Genomic DNA, 19,394 nt, shown 5'->3' with positions numbered 1-19,394 from the left:
TATTGATCTTTCACACACATTGTTTTATTCATTTTCATGCTTGTTCAGTGAATCATTTCAAAGCCATACAGTAGTTACGATAGTAATTTAACTTTCATGGACAGATGTTCCAACATCAGGACCAAAGGACCTAGAGGTAGAAGCATTCAAGGTGGAGGAACTGTCCGGATATGAAGATGTTGCCTGGGTTTGGGGGAGAAAGGGGAATTGGTGGGTAGGACAGTGCCACGGCAGCGCATGGTGATGAGGATGAAGGTGGTGGTGGTGTTGATGGTGAAGGAGGCTCTCTAGTAACTTGATTATTTCATAATTTGGAAGAGCCAAGGCTGTGGCATCAAGGCTTAGCATCTGCGAAACCACCCTGCGGAAGTCAAACAGCTGATGCAGGGAGAGAAACAAATAGTCTGAAATTACTTCTCTGTCCAAAATGTATAGATCCATTCACAACATCAACAGAAGTAAAACTTTTGAAAAAGGTGTCGGTGCCAGGTGTAGGTTATGGTACGTAGATTTTGAATTAATGTGCATAAAAATCAATATTCTACAGAGGACCATGTTGTAAAGTGTTGACCACTTGAACGTGTTCAAGCTCTAGGGCAGGCTGTACAAATACAAAATGATAATCAATCAATACCTCTCTCTCCCTCTCAGAGAGCTGAGCTAGGGTCTGCCTGAGGGTGACAAGTTGCTGCTGCCATTCCTCCGCCGCCTTCTCTTGGCTCTGTAGATCTGAGCTAACTGAGCTCAAGGTCTTCTCTACTTCTGCCTTCCCTTCCACCATGTCCTCCAGCATTTTACTCTGCTCCTGCATGGCCTGACTCTGTTCCATGACTTTAAGCTTAGCAATGTCAATGGCACAACAAGGACCAAAGAACCAGTTGTCAATGTCTGAGCAAACACTGAATCAAAAAACAACTTTATCAAGGAAGGAAATATTTTTGCACAGGGTGTGAGTACAGTTTGTATGTTCAGTATATAATGATTAATGAATATATACTGTATAACACAAATGCATGTAAGTCATGAGGTTATTGGCCTTGTGCCTCTGGATGGAGTGTTGACCCAAACTCTTCTCCCCACTACCTTGAGCTCGTTGGTGTGGCAGAGCTGAGCCTGGAGCTCAGTGTTGCAGAATTTGGCGGCCTTCAGTTCGCCCTGGAGACGCCCCACCTTCTTCTGCAGCTTCCTGGCCTCCAGGTGAGCATCATCACGCTCCACAGCCAGAGCTGATCGGCTCCTCTTCTCCTCCTCTAGCTCTGCCACCTTCTTCCTCAGAAGTTCTGTGTGGAGCTCCTTGCCCTCCAGTCGACTTTTCTGTGCCTTTAACTATTGTTAAAATGGAGGTTGCAAATGTAAATGTATACATTTCCCGGTACTCTCCAATTTGTGTTCTTTTGATGCCATGGGATGACAGCAACTGTTGAGATGATGTTCATTTACCAGTAAGAAGACGTTTTTCGTGTTTCGTGTTTGACATGTTAACCTTCATTCTTCATGTTAACCTTCATTCTTTCAATGACAAAAGAGCACAACATTATTTCAATAGTTCTTGCTGTATAGTATAGTCTCTGTAGTTGCTATCATCCCATCATGACATGGGATCCTTTTTACTGCCTTGGTTTATCTTTTGGAAATACCCCTATACGAGAAAATAGTTGCACCGGAACACTAACTCCTTTATTTTGAGGCATAGTGACACAGAAGCCATCACTAACACACAAAATGACTTTTGTTCAAATGTGTCAATGGAGGAAGAATAAAGGCACCTTATAGACATTTATTGAGGCATCCATCAGGCAACTTTTGTGCCTTTGATCTCTGTTCATTTTGGGTCCAGCACCTGCCTCCAAACTTTTTTTGGGGGATGTGTGTGACTGCTTTGAGATAAAATAGCCTGACACAATTATTCACTTAAGCCCTAAGTACTTAGTTGTACTTGTACAACAAATAGCGAAATCTCCCATCTACAAGCTCACAATGCATCACTTGTAGATCTGCTATTTTTGCTATTTTTGAACATTTTGAAAATAATGTAATTAAAAAGAATTCTACTATAATGACATGCCCAGAAGTAGGGACTCCAGGTTGAAAGTGGTTAAGTAACTGTATCATTACATTACATTAAAGCTACTATAGTATCATTACAAGATGACCCAGAATATTTGTGTCTGGAAAAGGGTGGAGATTTGGTTTAGCAACACTCACCACTCCCTCAATACTCATTGAGTGGCCTTGAGCTAGGTATTTAACCACTTTCAACGTAGTGTCTGTATTTTTGGCATGTAATCATGGGCAACAAAACATACTCTCTCCCCATGCCTTCGGCCTGGTGGAGACAAAAATAACTGAATGTGAAGCATTCATTCTCAATAAAACAACCCTGGTTAAGGTTCCAACATTTTCAATATATCAACAGCATATCTCTGAACTATAGGTGGCAATAGGTTATATTAATAATACCTTTCGTTGCAAGCTGTAGGCTAGAGTTTGGGATTCTGCCAAAGCGGTCCCTTCCTGTTTAACAAGTTGTTCTGCTCGGGTCAGAAGTAGTTTTAGCCTCATATCGAAGCCAAGGTCCACAGCAATGCTATCAACCTTCATGGTCTCTGACAACTGTTCCACGAACTTTTGATACTGCAAAAGGATAAGTACAGTAATACACTCTCACTCTCAGCGTTACATTAACACTGAATTAACACTGAAAATTGTACTTTGTAATAAATATATCGAATACTGTACATGAATGAGAGTTATTAATTCATGCACTTTTATACAATAGTCTGAATGTTTTTATTATTTCAAAACAAGCTGCGTATATGCCATGATTAGATCATGACCCATGGGCTTGCCGCCAGTGTACTCACATGTTGTTGGCCGTGGCTCAGTCCATCACGATGAACGTCTGCCGACAATAGCTCGCCCTCTAGCTGCTCTAGTCTCCCCCTCAGGTCCTGGACTTGCTGTTCTGCAAGCTGAGCCCTCTGCAGAGCACTGTGGTGAAGCTCTGTCTGCCTGGCCAGCTCCTCTGAGGCCTGGGACAGCCTCAGTTCCATCTCTGCCTTGGTCTGCAGGGTTAGTTTTTGGGGAATAAAATCTGTAAGGCAGGGGTGTCCAAAGTGCGACCGGGGACCGAATTTATACGCCCTCTGCTTCATACATGAATTGTATTACCCCAACATTTTTATATTGACGTTTTTTTATTTATTAACCTGGGCATAATATTTGAGTATAATTTGTATAATTCCTCAGGATTCCTTGTTCCTTGTTGTCTAATTCTGAAGGCTATTTTATTACAGTGTTTGAGTGTTTTCTAATATGGCCCCCTTTGAAAAAAGTTTGGACACACCTGCTGTAAGGGATCCTCTGATGTTGGAGTTACAATGCTTAGTTTTGGCTTAGACCAGCAAAGATTCATGACAATGCAAAGAGAGGCATAATAATCAGTCCCTAAACACAATGCCATTTGGAACCAGCTAGCATAATGTAAAACATAGTAACATAGGCTATGTAACATCAGAAATACTAGTTTATGTGATTGTATTTTGTAGTTTCTTTTTTTTACAAAAGTCACTGGTTATAATATTATACCGTTTGTGATTTTCCCTCCCGTGTGCAGAGGTTTTCCAGTTTTTGCAGAATGTCCTTCTCTGTGGGGTGGGGTGGGGTGTCTCCCTCAGAATCACTGTGCAGCAGGGTGTAAACCTTCTCCATTAGTGCGAGCAGTTGCGCCCGAGCTAACTGAGTTTCATCTTGGCTTATGTGCAGCTTCCTTTCAAGTTCCTCCACCTGTTTCTCCAAACATTCAGATTGGCGCTGGGTTGCCTCGATGACACGCTTGCTGGCTTCAAGTTGTTCAGTGAGGCTCTGCCTCTCCATCTCTGTGTTCTTCTTCCCCAACACCATGCCCTCAAACTCCTGAGACACACACATTGCACAATTAACCTGTTCTGTCCGGAACCCTACTGTCCCTATTCTGGGGCAAACATTTGGCGAGAATAGCAAACCTAAAAGCTTGTATTGCTTTAGGGCATGTAGATTTGTTATTTTCACTTTTTTGGTCCATTTCTGGCAATTATTATATTGTTTTCCTTTTTTATGTTCTAAATTTCAACACAGCAATGCACTGACTCACCACTTTGAGTGAATCAAGCATCTCAATACTGCTGACAGCCTTCCTCCTCTCCCAGTCCAGTTCTGTCACCAGCCTCATCACTGTCTGCCTGCTGGCTTTACATTCCACTTCATAGGACTTAATACTCTCCTCCAACACAGCCAGCCTGTTCCTCAGCCTGTCCCTCTCATAGCACTGGTCCACCTAGAACAGTGTTTTTTTTCAACCATTTTCATTTCAAGGTCCATTATTCATTTGGAATTTGAGCCACGGACCACCATTTGATGACATTTAGCCTCTCAGACCCAAAACTAAAGAATTTTTTGTCGTTGGACGATTTTGTCCACAATTCTACAATTCTATGCATGTGGTACCGTCCATAGGAGAGATAATGTTGATCAAAAATAACAATTCTTCTACATTCTGTAGCCTAATTGTGTAGGCTTCTTGTCAATATTAAGTAATGCAGATGTTTGACAATATGGGTTTGGGTCCATTTGGTTTCACTTTACACTCTCAGGAGTTAAAGGTCTATAAGGGTCCATTTGGTTACATCATTTAGCTGGGGACCACCTGGAACCCCCTCAAGGACCACTGGTTGAAAACCACTGACCTAGAAGTTTACACTTTACACTCAAAATAACCCTCACGTTATGTCATTATGATTATTCACGAATCATGTCAACTATTCTGAGGTGCAAGTGCATACCAAGTTATAGGCCTAGGGTTACAATTTGTTGACCGAAACAAAATGTACCCAGTTAGTACATGCATGTAAAATCGTTTTTTACATAACCTACCTCATCATGTTTTTCTGTAGCTTCCATAATTAGAGGTGGTCAAGGAAAATGCTATGGTCTTGACTCTTGTTTGAAGAAGTCTCCAGGCAACAGAAAACATATGCCAATGTTTTGCCAGAGGGGGGCGCTATAATAACTGACTTTGTGATTCTGTGATGACATTAGTGCAGCATGATATTGCAGTTTATATTATAGTGTGCTGCTGTGGCATATAATTGTAAGGGATAAGGATGCATGTCAAAAGGAGGCTGTGTCGGAATATCTGAATTGGGAGCATTTGGAAACTGTTATTATATTCTATAATTTAAATGAATGGTCTGGGTATGGTAGTAGGTGTACAAAAGGAAAGTAGTCCAACAAAAAGAAAGTAGTCCAGTAATTAAAGTTAAATAAATCCTCATTTTGGACAAAATTGGTTTATTTTAACTGATTCTGACAGACATTAGGTCTACTAGCCAGGATACCAGTAAGACGCCTGAGGACGAGAAGCGACCGTGCACCCATACTCACAGCAGACTGCTGGGCGAGCACTGGCGCTTTGGCATGGGGGTCAGATCAACATTTCTGTACTGGCCATATATGGAGCGTGTCTTGAGTGTACAGGGTTTGATGAGGTCAGATCAACATATGGAATGTCAGAACAGGTCAGCTCCATATATGGAGATCTAAGGGTGGCAGCGGGGGCAGTGTCTTGAGTGTACAGGGTTTGATGAGGGCCCAGGTATGGACATGTCTAAATTTTTGTGTCTGTTCGACACAAAAGAGACATCGAAGAGGAAGGATGGATGGGGAAGGATCATAGAGGGAAGGATCAACATAATGGAATGTCAGATCAGGTTCTGACATATATCCATATATGGAGATCTAAGGGTTTGAGGTCAGATGTAGAATTGCTGGCCAATATTGGGCTAAATTCGGCCATAGCCACTTGCTAAACTAATGCTTGGAATGGATTCAGAATCATGAAAACGTCCTAGTTTGACACGTCACATGCTAAAGCATAATGACATTTAGAAAATGTTGCCTTACGTTACGTCTTGGATTAAGGCAAGTTTAGGGTACTAGAGCAGTGCCCGTTGGAGGCTCTACAGCGGTGCACGTTGGGCACTGGCCTACTTGGAACGATGCAAGTTGGAAATGCATGTCCCACCCAGATATTATGACTGTCCCTTTTATGCCCATATATGGAGTTCTTTGTCAGGCATGCCCAAATATAGATCAGAATCCGAACAGGCCAGCTCCATATATGAACACTGGGCAGGGGCCCTGTCCAGAGCCCGGGCAGAGGCCTTTTTGGGGCAGTTCGACCGTTCTGGACAACCGTGGGTCCGACGGACTCCGACCGTCTCGACACCGGACACTGCACTCCCTGTGGTGGGGTGGACGTGTACGTGTGTCGAATTTGAAGTCGGTGGGGCGAACGGTTCTCGAGTTACAGACGTACGTACAGTGCACACACACAGAGACTTGGTGCATTTATAGTTAGATTAGCAGTGAGATCAGGGTAGATTTTTTATCCTGGCTAGTAGACCTAATTTCCTGTCAGAATCAGTTGAGAAACAAAATAAAGCAATTTTGTCCAACCTCTGCCATTTCATTATTGGACTAAAGTAGTATTCAGAGGTCCCTGTGAGCCACTCATCAATCAGTCTGTAGAGGGTATGCTCGTGACATCATCATTGGAAGGTATGCAGGAACGCCTACTGAGTGGCATAAAACGACTTTCTGGCATTGACAGCCCATACATCCAAACAGAAAAGTCCTGTTTGTTTGCATTAAATTACTTTAACTCACTTTGCCACTCAATCTGCACATGTGCATACCCTCTGTTGATTGATAGATCAGAACATGCAGGCGTTTGTTTAATTTGTTTGTGAGCTCAGTTCAGTTTTCCAGAGAGTACACTGTGTGTGTACTTACCAGACACACTGACGGTGACCCCTGTAAATTGTGTCTGTGTATATATCTCAAAGTAAAAACTCTAAAAGGACTTTGTGGAGTAGGGTCAAGTTCATAGGGTCAAGTTGGGTTTTTTCCATTTTCCAGTAGGTGGCGATATGCGCTTTAATGCCAATAAAAATAAACGAAGAAGAAGTTCAAACGAAACTTTATTAATACTAAGAGACACAGTAGTGTATCGTGGAAATGAAGCTGCAGAAATGTCATTCAGTCATTTAACTTAACGTAACATTTAAAGCAAAGTTTATTTTGTCGTTTCTGAAGCTTGGTGTGGTGAGTCATTTTGTCGTGTAGTATTGCATGTCTATTTCATTGGCTATGAAACTGTTGGCTGCCTCAGAAATGTATAATCTCACAGAAGGCTAGTAGTAGGCTATCACCCTTATTTGTTCTAATGAAGCCTGCTCTTTACTTTATGTGACTATATCGGTTATTCACACAAAAATGATCTGTATTCTTTTTGTCAGGGAGGAATATCCTTCTGTAGCAATGTGCTAGACATTTCAAGTTTATCCAAGGTCAGTTTTTGTATAATTGTGTTGGCTGTGGCTGTGCAGTGGACAGTGTGTGAACTGAACTATTTATCTGAAGATGTGTGTTGCCCTAGCCGACCGTGCAGGTGTATGAAAAAAGGCTAAACTTCTGTAATTTTAGATAACATTATGTAGACATAGCATTCTTCATTGATAGATATTCTACTGTTAGACGGTTATGTTCTTTAGCTTACTTATGATCCTTGATTTCTATGTAATTATTAGAAATGTAATGTATTTGATGTATTACCAGTGTTGTTCTTGCTTACTATAATGTAAATCGCTCTGGATTAAGAGCGTCTGCTAAATGCCTAAATTGTAAATTGATGTAATCCAATAAATCCATAAGACTGCTAGACCAGTAGTTGTCAAAGTGGGCTCCGGAACCTCAGGGTAACTTGAGTTTGCAAAGGGACGCAGGTCTGTAACTCTGGAAAATATGGTGGGGGTCTTTAAAATAAAAACGTTTTAGAAGAAACATAGGTTGCACTATGGTATGGCATTTACATGATGCAATATCAAAGCACTGACACCCGTGTTTCCTCTCTTCTGTGAACAGTCTCTTTTAAGATGCTTATGCGGACGCTGTGGTGCAAAGTTGGAGTTCCACGGCTTTTGGAGAGGAAATCCATCCGGTGGTTTGCCATTTCCAGTCTTTCAGAACCTAAACAGCATCACCAATATGCATCTCAACCTGGGACTTCCTCAGCCTTGGCTATGGCATCAGTGACCCTTCCCATGAACTGTTATTTAAAGATTCATAACCCATGGCAATATTATGTAAGATATGTCACACAGGCTTCGCAGTGCCTCCACAGGAGGACCTTATTGGCTGACCTTGGGATGTTTCTCAAACGCACACAGATCGTGCAGACTACAAGGAAGTGTCTATATTCCACAGATCTTGCAAAGACTGTTCTAAAATCGGGTTTGAAATCCGCTGCGCTCCCTGGAAAAAGGATTCCAAAAGGGCCTCGAACTAAACAACCGTCGAGAACCAATCAGGCTTGTCAGGATGAGGACAAGGTAATTCATTCATCCATCTTGCATGATACTGATATTATCTTTTTCTACATTGCATTTTTTACTTGAATATTGATGCAGTCAAACCTGTCGTTACCTGTAGGATATGATGCAGTGTATAGCATTTGCGACAGCTGATCAGTACCATTTGCCAACCCTTATGCACGACCTGATGGGTCATGGTTTTCATGAAGTGGATTTGCCTAGAGGTAAGACTTGTACATCATCCATAACACTTAGTTTAATGTAGATTTAACCATGAAGTATGCTAAAGGGAAGCATGAACTGCCTGACAAACACAGACACACACGCACTCTGAGGCAGCTGTGCGTACATAATCACACACAAACGGATAAACAACCACATACACATATACACCAGGACCTACACCCAATATGCCCCACACATTCAATAAAGGTATCTATCTACACACTTTCTCACTCAGAGGCAACTGTGCATACATAATCACACACAAACAGAAACAACCACATGCAGACCTACAGTACACTACACACGGCACCTTAAATACGGCACACATTATTATATTATTTAAAATGCATCCCACACACATGCATCTAACAAAGACACCTCACAGTTTGCTATTATTGTATTTTCATTATTTCTATTTACAGTATTTTTTGTTATTTTGACTACTTGCTGAAAAGAGCTGGAAGTTTTGGAAAAAGGCTACCTCCCATCTTCAACTGGTGCAAAATTCTGCAGCTAGGCTATTAACAAACTCTTAAGAGACGTGACCATATTACACCGATGCTAGCTTCCCTTCACTGTTTGGCATGGTTGCCGGTGAGTTTCAGAATTGATTTTAAGATTCTACTGATGACTTTTATCATCCCAGCTACAGCTTAGATATGATAATGAGCCTGTGAGCAGCCTCACTGCCTCATATCCTCAAGTAGGGTTCTCTTGGTAGTTCCCAAGACTCACCTCATCAGCTTTTGAGGCCAAGCCGCCTGGAATGCCCTGCCTGAGGATTTAAGGCTAGCATTTATCCCATGATGTCACATTTCTATTTTCAGATGCTTCAAATACACTGGTGATAAGCACAGACATGGCTTCAAAGGCAGATGACGGTGCACTAATTTTCTTCTTCAGGTAGACCTGTGTTTTTTTTCCCCTAAAGGCTTGGATTCATACAATTGCCAAATCCTGTGGGAAAACAGCGATTCCCAACCTGTGGTCCATGGGTATATTGAAAGTGGACCCCCAAATAATTGGCAAAGAGATAATATATATGATATGATTTAAAAAACAGTAATGTTTTTTTGTTTTAGTTTTTATCCTTTTTTTCAAGGTTTTCTTTGATACCAATAAATAGGATCTTAAAGTATACTATGTTATTTCAACTGGTACAAGTAGGGGGTTTCCAGATATTTTTTTACAAGAGTTACAAGCTTGTGCCGTTTGTGAAACAAGATTGTAAATATCTGGAAACCCCTTACTTGTACTGTAAAGAGAGACTCTACAAAACTTTGTTAAAACTGTGATGTGACAGAGATGATTCTGATTCTGCAATATTGCATGAAGGTCAGTGTTGTTATTCTGGTTGACTGACAAGTCTATTGTGCAATTTCAGGGAAGGGTCAGTGGTTTTCTGGAACGTTGAAGAAAAAACGGTAAATAAAATAAATACATTACACTTTTGAAAACATTTCTGTTTTGTAGTTTAGTGTAAACCCCTTAAATATAGCCTATTAGTCACCTGTTTTTCCTCATATCACTCTAGAATATCTGCTGTCGGGCAGAAACCAGCTGTCCAAAATATTTACTTTTCATAAAGTTTTTAGAACAACACAATACTACCTCATCAAAGTTGGTACAGTGACTTTACTTATACATTGTCAGATACGTGAATGTGTTCTTATTTTATCAGCACTTTACTACCCAAATACAGCTCAAGTGGAGTTAGGAGATTTTTACCAGCTGCTAAGCTAAGTCTACAGTAGTCCTCTAGTGCTCGGAGGAAAGCCTGGTCTGTTCCAAAATCGCTGTGTGAACCGGTATGGCGCGGATGGTAATTTACGTCATGTTGTAGTCTTGTTTTGTAGTCATCAGGCAGGAAACCACAAGGCGGAATAAGAATTCCACCATTCAAAGTTTGGGAACCACTGTTCTATAGCACTGATGTATTCAAACAAATAAAAAGGTTAAAAAAAATGGAGATAGCAGATTTCTGCCCAACAGCGACAATATTGTTGGTTTTTTCCCCCCCATTGTTTTTGCAGACAAAGAAAGTGATGAGAATATTGGAGCGCCATGAGATCCAGCCCTATGAGGTAGCATTGGTCCACTGGGAGAATGAAGAGATAAGCTACAAAGTTGGAGAGTACGTTGTTTTGATTGCTCCATGATGTACAGTATATTATGCTGGCCCATCTTTGCTTGTAAATGTTTTTATGGAAATGTGTATTATTGGTGTTTTTTTAATGTTACCGGTACATCTAGCTTAAAGTTGATCTTTGGCTCTTCCCCCTTATCAAACTTGAAATGTGAGTTATTTTCTTGTCTAGGGGGAATTCAAAGCTTGAGCGTGGTAATTTCGTCCTGAATGCTGAGATGAATCAAGACGAAGCTGTGTTGGCGAAGTTTGCTTTCTCAAATGCTCTCTCTCTATCAGGTTAGAGTAGACCATACAGACAGCATACAACGTGTAAAAACAAGATACCATGCCGTGTACTGTACTCAATGCTTTCTCTTTGTCTCGTGGTCTCTTTCAGTGAAGCTTGCTATATGGGAGATCTCTGTAGATAACTTTGTTGAGTCAATTCAATCAATCCCAGAGGTACAGAGTGTACACTTCATATGAGACCCACCATACAATTATCAATAATTGAATATCTGTAATGGATGTTTGAAGTTCACTTCGCCCTTTATTACTGACTTAATTGCCTTATGTCTTCTTTCTTTTGTCAAAGCAGATGCTGAAGGCTGGTAAAAGCGTTAAGTTGTCTCGGGCAGAGGTCATGCAGAAGATAGGAGAACTCTTTGCTCTAAGGTTAGTTCAGTATTCCCAGGATATCTAGAGCATTTCTATTTTTGGAGTTGGGAGGCTTCAACAACCAAACTCTTTGTATGTTTGGGTGTCACAGTATTGGCAAATAATTGCTTACACTTATTTTAACACGCTTGCTTTGTTTTATTGCACCGTGAGTAATTAGTTCAGTGCACTGACTAGACTCCCGGGAGATGGATTGCTCAGGTGGAACAAACAAAAGAAAACATACCATCAGGTCACAGTACTTACAGTGTTACTCATACGCTGAGTTGGCGGTGCCCGGGATTGAACCTGTGGTCCAAAGGCTAGCACTCAAATTGCACCAAGACAATACAAATAGTGAGAATATACAGTACATTACTCAATAACAGACAGTAGGGACCATTTATTATGCCTACCTCAGTACAAGCCTAGTTGCTACAGTACATGAGTAGTTTGAATCTGGCTCATGACCTGTGTCTCCTCTCTCTTTATTGGTTTGTGTGTGTGGGTGGGTCAGTGTGTGTGTGTGTGTGTGTGTGTGTGAGATCACAATCTTTAAATATTTTTTATATATATATATATATATATATTCTCCCAAATGTAATAATAGATATCATATCGTTGGTAGCAATTCTCTGTTGATTCTTAAACTTTTAACAGACCAAAACCTCTTACAGTATGTTATACTTTGAAACCACAGGCACTGCATAAACCTGAGCTCCGACCTGCTCATCACACCTGATTTCTATTGGGACAGAGAGAATTTGGAACAGCTCTATGATAAGACGTGCCAGTTCCTCAGTATCAACCGCAGGGTTAAGGCGAGTACTGTTTACAATACCTACAATCTACGGTCATCAGAAAGCTGGAGGAGTCATGGCACATTAAAGTGATGTTTTCCAGGCCTATAAAAGTTGTAAAGACTGATAAATGTCCCAAAAGTGTTGGAAATGTTTTTGCCTGCTAAATGGGTAAAGTAATAATCCTAATTGTAAAATTACTGTCCATTTAAGTCTCATGTGATGGTTGTTGACATCCAAGACTCAGACCTTTAGAACCAACTGCTTAACAAATGAATGAATGCTTCGGTATGGAAGCAAAGATTGGTCTTTGAGATTGTGTTACATGTCATGGTAAAGTCACGGAGATTTGATTATGAAAACGTTTTAGCGCCATGTTGCTTTTCATTAGTCAAGGTTTGTCATTTCCTCAGTCATTGTGCAGCATACTGTATACAACTGTATATCTAACCTTGTGAGTCAGATCTCATGACTCAGTTTCTGAGCACGGCAGAAGTTTTGGTTATAAAGCTACAGTATGTTGTGGCTTGCAGGGGGTCAGGGAAACACCAATCAGAATGAGTGATGGGTTCTAAAATTCACAACTGGTTTTCCCAGCTAAATGTTTAGTATGGGAAAAGATTAGTAATGGTTTAAGTGTCAAGGTGTCTCCTAGAATAGAAAGACTAAAGACACAATGTACGCCCGTGTACATGGCTGAAATTGATTTACTGCAGTTTGAATGACATTAATTAGTTTATGAAATTATACTTTCATTTTTTTTCAATATAGTAGGTCCAGACATTTCTTCCCTTTCTTAATGTTATTATGCTATATGACATCTAATCTATTAATCTTTGTGATGAGTCTCATGGGTTGTTACGACCCTTAGTGTCTAGGGGCAAAGACCCTTCGGAAAGGATTAGGTTTGCTTAGTTGTAGTTTGTCATTTGTTGTTGTTAATCTGAATTCAAATCATAATCAAAGTCACTAGTTGGTTGGGGTTGGGGGAAAGAGGATTGCCCCCTCCCCCCCAGCGACGGTCAGGCTCAGACTTCTTCCAGGAAATAAAATGTCTGGGTTTCCGAGGCTAGGCTCAGACTGGCTTTTATAGTGAGGGCTGGGCCTGCCACCTCAGCGTTGCCATGGAGACGAGAGCAGCCACCAATCCTGGGAGGGCGATCAGTTCCTCACAGGTGAGGGGGAACCTGGCCACGCCTCTGTGACCAGATCATCAATTACTAGTGCTGATTGGCAATGAAGCCAACACCCAAGCCTCTTTCACAGAACATTGCAGCTCACCACCTGGACTGAAGACAGAACACACACCAACACAATACCCTCCTACTACTAATATCACCTCATACTATCATTAACCAAAAGTATAACTCTAATAATAATAAATATGGCCAGGGGCCATCACAGGGTCACTAGTAGAATTGATAATAATCGATAGGATTATAGGATCTTGGCTTAGCTTTCCTGTTATCCTGTTTCAGGTTGTGAATGAGAAACTTCAGCATTGCACAGAACTGGCAGACCTCATGCGGAACCATCTCAGTGAGAAACACGGCGTGAGGTTGGAGTGGATGATTATAATCCTCATCACCATTGAGGTAAGAATGACCAAATTAACAGACAAAGTAGGAATAGTGTTGAATGGTTTACATTTTTACTTTATTTAGATGGGTATGAGTAAGGACATGCAACACAGTTTGTATGGAACCGGGGTGGTGTTTAGATTTTCTCTGCTCCACCAGTGACAACAATCTTTGAGTATTTATTCATCTAGAGAGGGTTTCTGGAGGTTTTTTTTTAAGCAATGCCTTCCTCCACAATCAATGTATGTGAGTGTTTTAAAATGTGATGGGAAGCTTTGTGATGTCTGCCAGAAAAAGATTTGTAATAAAGAAAATTAATATTAATAAAAATACAATATTCCTATTTATCTGCAATTCTGCACATTGCTGTTAATGTTTCATTGTATGATTGCTACACATTGTAATGCTAATTTTAAATTCTATCATTAGGCTGGTGATGTTTTGTGATATACCCTCTTTTCATGTCTTGTTTTCTCATCAGAAATTTATTTTAGGCATTGTGTGCTCATGTCTTTTAGAAAAAGAAAACATCCACAATCATTAGTTTCAAGTATTTCAACATGGAAGCTGCACTGTCTTCTCCTGTTGACCCTTGATTACCTGCGACACTGTTGGGTGTTTAGTGCCTTGCCCAATGGCATACTGTACAGTTTTCGAAGAATGAGCTAGTGCTACTCAGTCAGTTTCAGTTACTGTATCTTGTCCGAACATTCCTATCGATTACTAAAGTATGAATAGGTAGCTTTCTTAAGCCCAATCCTCTAACTTTGAGGCTACCACAACCTCAATTCTTGTTTTTAAAGGATGCAAAAATCCTTTTTTGTACCTGATAATGTTGTATTGCTTTTATTGAAGGTCATGTTTGAACTTGCAAGAGTGATCTTCTGAAAGACTACCACCACGTGTTCTGGATGGACATGGGAAATGATTCAATTACGGTGAAGTTAATTTACATACCTTATTACCTTTCCACACCAAAACAAATATTTCTTTCTACTGATTTTTCACTTTTATGCAGATAATTATGTGTGGTACAGTTTTAAGCTGTTATGTTTGTTTGCCATTTGTTTTGAGAATATGTGAATGTTATTATTTTTCAATCTTATCCAATAACTGTACTTGAATGTATTTGTATGTTGTTGGAGTTTATATGGATTTGTTTTTATTTGTGTCCAGCCATAAAATGTGTCATCCGCTGGGCACTCTTTTGGTGTACCAGCTCAGTGGCCTTGTGGTTAGAGTGTCCGCCCTGAGACTGGGAGGTTGTGGTTCAATCCCCGGCCGGGTCATACCAAAGACTCTAAAAATGGGACCCAGTGCCTCCCTGCTTGACACTCAGCATCAAGGGTTGGATTGGGGGTAAGTCCCTGCGACATACTAGTGTCATGTCCAGGGGGTGTACTTGTACATCAAGCTGCCTCATGCTACAGAAACATGGCTCGGCAAGGCTACTTACTTACTCTTTTGGTGCAATTTTGAAATGTTACAGAAGGTTCAATAAATGTAAGTACTGTATTTCAGGCTTGGAGTTTGAAGTGTTTGTTAAGTAAATAATGGTACTATACTGCACAATCTTCAACATGATGAATATTTATAATATGGAAAATGTATTCACTTATTAGCAATTAGGCTCATATTTTTTGCAATGCAAAAAGTACTCAAACTTCTTCAGATAGTTGTTTATTCAAATAAAATTACTATGACTTACATTTATATCAACATTTGGAAATATGTATAAACACACAGGTAACTTTTATATTTGGCATTTAGTTATTAGTTACATTATATATAATTTCAGCAGGAATGTCATTTTCTACAAATGTCAGTTTCATAACTGATACAAAATATCAAAAGGAGGAAAAGCAGCCAAATCAGAGGCCTCTCCTAGTGTAAAATGCCTCATTGACCTGTCCCGCACCGCAATCTCATTGCTACTGGAAGCACAGCAAGTAATACAGGCTAGCCTAGAACAAATAGGAGATATAACTGATACAATCAAGCTGCCATCATTGCATTTAAGGCTTTGTTGATTATATTAATGATACATATTAAAGACTGCTATGTATTCACTATGCATGTGTATTGTGATTAAAAAATACTTTGAGCATTACATTTTTTTAAACAGCTTTGCGCCATGCCAGCTAAGCAGTCAAACATTTGTCACCATGCTGTTGATGCAAACTGGAACAGTAGAATTTATGATTAAATGTAGATAAACATAATTCTGTCAGTCTACACTGTAGCTTCAAAACAGTCTTGATATCAAATATACTACTAATAAACTGTGTGTTTGTGTGTCAGTTGTCAGAGCATTGACAAAAATGGATCTGAAACAGTTCACCATAAAACAGTATGGGTAGCAAAGATGAACACAAGATTTTTTTGTTTTGTTTTGCAAATACTAACTGCATACACTTTACTGTACCATGAGAATGAGAAAATGAGACATATCTGTAGTTCCTTGAAAAGAAACGTGAAACATTTCATAGGGCTGTAGTAGTACTCAGACCAGTCTTGAGTCCGGTTTCATCACATTCTGATGATTTCGGACTTGCCTGTAAATTTAGGATTCTCCTAAACTGGATGGAGCTGTTAGCTGGAAGTATAAAGGCACTATTTTAGTTTTGATTCATTCTCTGATGTACTATTGAATTATCTCCATAATTCAATTGGAGATATACTTAATTACTTTAATTACTTACGGACTGTTACAATATGTCAACTGTTATCTGTACTAACGTTAATGCGTTTGACACTCATTAATGTTTTTGAATTGGTCTCGATCCCCGTTTGGTCTCAGTCTTGACTCGGTCTGGGCCCCCCTCGATTTAGGTCTTGGTCTCACTAGGTGTCAAATACAGCCCTAACATTATGGAACTACAGGTAGTTCATACTGTTACTTATATTAATGATTATAATTGCACTGCATTAGCAAATACAATTGTGTGATTCAGTTTTGTCCTCCAGCATGATACTGCTGAAGCCACATACGGTGTATACCCCCTGAGAAGATGAGTAATTCAGATCTTCAGGTCACGGCTTCATCTACTCTGTCTTCCACTCAAGAAGCCCACCATTTGAATAAAAGTCATTAAGATGCATAGAAATAATTTTACAAAGAGGAAAATACTTTTGAGTATTAGGGATAACTGAATGTAATGGCATCCCCCCCCCCTTCAGCTGTCCTCTGATGACTTCTGTCCATGGTGGTCTGTTTTTCTTTTAGAGGCTTGGAGACCTGCAGTCTTTTCAATTGTCCGGCCTGCAAAATAATACAAAACAAAGAAGCGCAACATTATTTTATTTTAATATGATTATAGATATGATGATTATAGATTATATATAGAGTGAATTAAATATAGGACAATATAATGCAGGACTTACAAGATGGTGACACGAGCTGGATGGATTTAGTCGGCTTCCATGGTAGAGATTGCTGTCTCTGTTACAGCTGCTACAATTTCAAGAGGTTCACAGGCAATGGTAAACTCTTCTTCACTCTCACAACTCATTTCAATGGCTCGTAGGTCTACTATCTGGGCTGTTTCTTCTTGTCTCTGTTCTTCCTTTGTGTGACAATCATCATGATCCAGCATTTCCTTTTCCGTTTGGCAATTTTCCTTCTGACTTTCTACAGATTCCACAGCTTTAATCCCTGATTTCCCCCCTTGATCGCATATAGTTTCCTCAGCGTCCAGCCAAACAGGTTCAGGTTCCTCCTCTGTTGGTTGCACAGGCTGCACTGTCTCAATTATTTGGACACAGGTTTCGGCCAGCACTGGTTGATTCAAGACTATTTCAACTTTTAGTATTGTCTCTGTTACTGGTTTGATGGTTTCCTGGACACCAATCTCAGACAGCTCTGGTTGGTTCATGATGACGGTTGTTTGCACTGAATTTGTTTCTTGTTGACCTGTATTCTGTATTAATACTGTTTCTGTTGCCTGACCGAATTGAGACAGTACTGGTTGACTGTAGATCACAGCACTCTGTGCCGGTGCTTCTTGACTTATGAATTCAATGGTTTCCATTGCCTGTACACCCACAGTAACGTCACATAGCTCTGCTTCATTGAGAATCGTAGCCATATCTATTGACTTTGCTTCTTGTACTAGTTCTACCGTTTCTGTTGTGTGGGTGCCAAGGGCAAGTTGAGACATTACTGGTTGACTGTAGATCACAGCTCTCTCTGTTGGTTCTGTTTCCCTTTCCAGTTCTGTGGTTTCCATTGCCTGGACAGCAACCTCATCAGATGTCTCAGGCTGCTTCTGGCTCTCTCCTACTTCGGTTATTCCTGTTTGTATTAGTTCTGCTGATTCTGTCACTTGGACAGCAGCTTCAGACTGCTCTGGAACCGGGGTCTTGGCTTGTTCTGTAACCTCTGCTTGTCGAATTGGTTCTATTTCCTCTGCTGCCTGAACCCCGACATCAGACACTTCTGCGACATCAGACACTTCTGCGTGTTTCACGGGTTCAGTTATTTCTGTTACAGGTGGTTGAGGGGCTGAATCCCTTGTCTGACCAAACAGTATGTTAAGTTTCAATTCTAAAGACAGGCTAGAAGGTTTCTCCACATTGCCTACTGATGAGATTAATTCAGAGCTTTGAGGTATTACTAGTTCAGCATTGCTTGCTTTATCCACCTGGTGAGAGGTGTTTGGAGTCGTGTCCTCTTCCACGACAACATCCTTCATTTCCCCCTCGACTAATGGCTCTGTTGTACATTGTGAATCTTCTGCTACATTGACATCCGCTTCCTTTTGTAACTCAACTTTATCTTCCTCTTTGTGTTCATCAAGGGAGGCAAGCTCTTGTGTTTGTATTTCACCATCAGTCTCCCTTGATTTACTTTCAGACATTTCACAAGATTCAGCAACTATAGGTTCATTTACTTCTGGCAAGGTTTGCTTTTCATGTGGGATGACTCCCTGAGCAATAGTAAGCTTACTTGCTTCATCAGTTATCTCCTCTTCAGTCTGTAAAGTAGCAGAGAATTTATCTACCTCATAAACCATGTCTTTGCAAATGTCTATGACTCCTGTAGTATCTATTACTACTACATCAAAAGCTGTCTCAACAACTGGCTTGACTGAGTTCATGTCAACGTCCACCACTTGCACTTGAATTCTATGATTGTCTTCAATCTGTTGTGATGGCACATGCATAATCACAATCACGTCGCTCTCTTGTGCTGATATAACCATATCATCTTTCAAACATGGTGGTAAATGGCTCACACATTCATTTGCCTCTTGGGACTGTATTTCAGTCGCCACAACCTCTGTCAGTGGTTCAGCGATGTCAGATGTGTCAGCTATTTCAGCATCAGGGATAGAAGCCACCACATCTTTTACATCACAGGTTAGTGCTTGCATCACTGGGGCATGCACCACTTCCACAGCCTCCACTGCAACATCTGGGAGGTCAGTTTCTTTTTCACCCTCAACATTGACTTCAGTGAGATGTGCTTCCTGTATGGGTTCATCTGCTGCTGAGACAGAGGCAGAGGCATTTTCTGTGTCGGGTAATGGCATGGCTTCAGAAATAACAGGCTTTTCACACACTGTAGCACTACTTGCCACATATATTTCTG

The 19,394-nt window shown here is 40.5% G+C and overlaps 2 protein-coding genes across 2 annotated transcripts; one reads left to right on the top strand and one right to left on the bottom strand.

The window, feature by feature from the left end:
- Positions 1 to 87: 87 nt before the first annotated feature.
- On the bottom strand, positions 88 to 4,938 carry ccdc170 (coiled-coil domain containing 170; the record flags this gene model as incomplete). The annotated part of the gene is made up of 8 exons (XM_080784331.1): positions 88 to 378; positions 635 to 838; positions 1,084 to 1,326; positions 2,461 to 2,634; positions 2,865 to 3,065; positions 3,589 to 3,915; positions 4,133 to 4,315; positions 4,912 to 4,938. 8 exons carry the CDS (start codon positions 4,936 to 4,938, stop codon positions 88 to 90), a joined length of 1,650 nt encoding a protein of 549 aa, XP_080640457.1.
- Positions 4,939 to 7,018: 2,080 nt separating this feature from the next.
- On the top strand, positions 7,019 to 15,828 carry rmnd1 (required for meiotic nuclear division 1 homolog). Its single transcript, XM_080783117.1, has 12 exons — positions 7,019 to 7,143; positions 7,963 to 8,429; positions 8,530 to 8,635; positions 9,464 to 9,539; positions 10,021 to 10,060; positions 10,670 to 10,770; positions 10,955 to 11,061; positions 11,162 to 11,226; positions 11,363 to 11,439; positions 12,122 to 12,242; positions 13,700 to 13,816; positions 14,657 to 15,828. Exons 2-12 carry the CDS (start codon positions 7,974 to 7,976, stop codon positions 14,687 to 14,689), a joined length of 1,299 nt encoding a protein of 432 aa, XP_080639243.1. The 5' UTR covers positions 7,019 to 7,143; positions 7,963 to 7,973; the 3' UTR covers positions 14,690 to 15,828.
- Positions 15,829 to 19,394: the final 3,566 nt, after the last annotated feature.

The sequence above is a fragment of the Protomyctophum bolini genome (genome assembly GCF_963924005.1).
Source record: "Protomyctophum bolini genome assembly, chromosome: 15".
NCBI lineage: Eukaryota > Metazoa > Chordata > Actinopteri > Myctophiformes > Myctophidae > Protomyctophum > Protomyctophum bolini.
The sequence above is the reverse complement of the archived record's forward strand: the minus strand, read 5'-3'. Positions and strand labels throughout refer to the sequence as shown.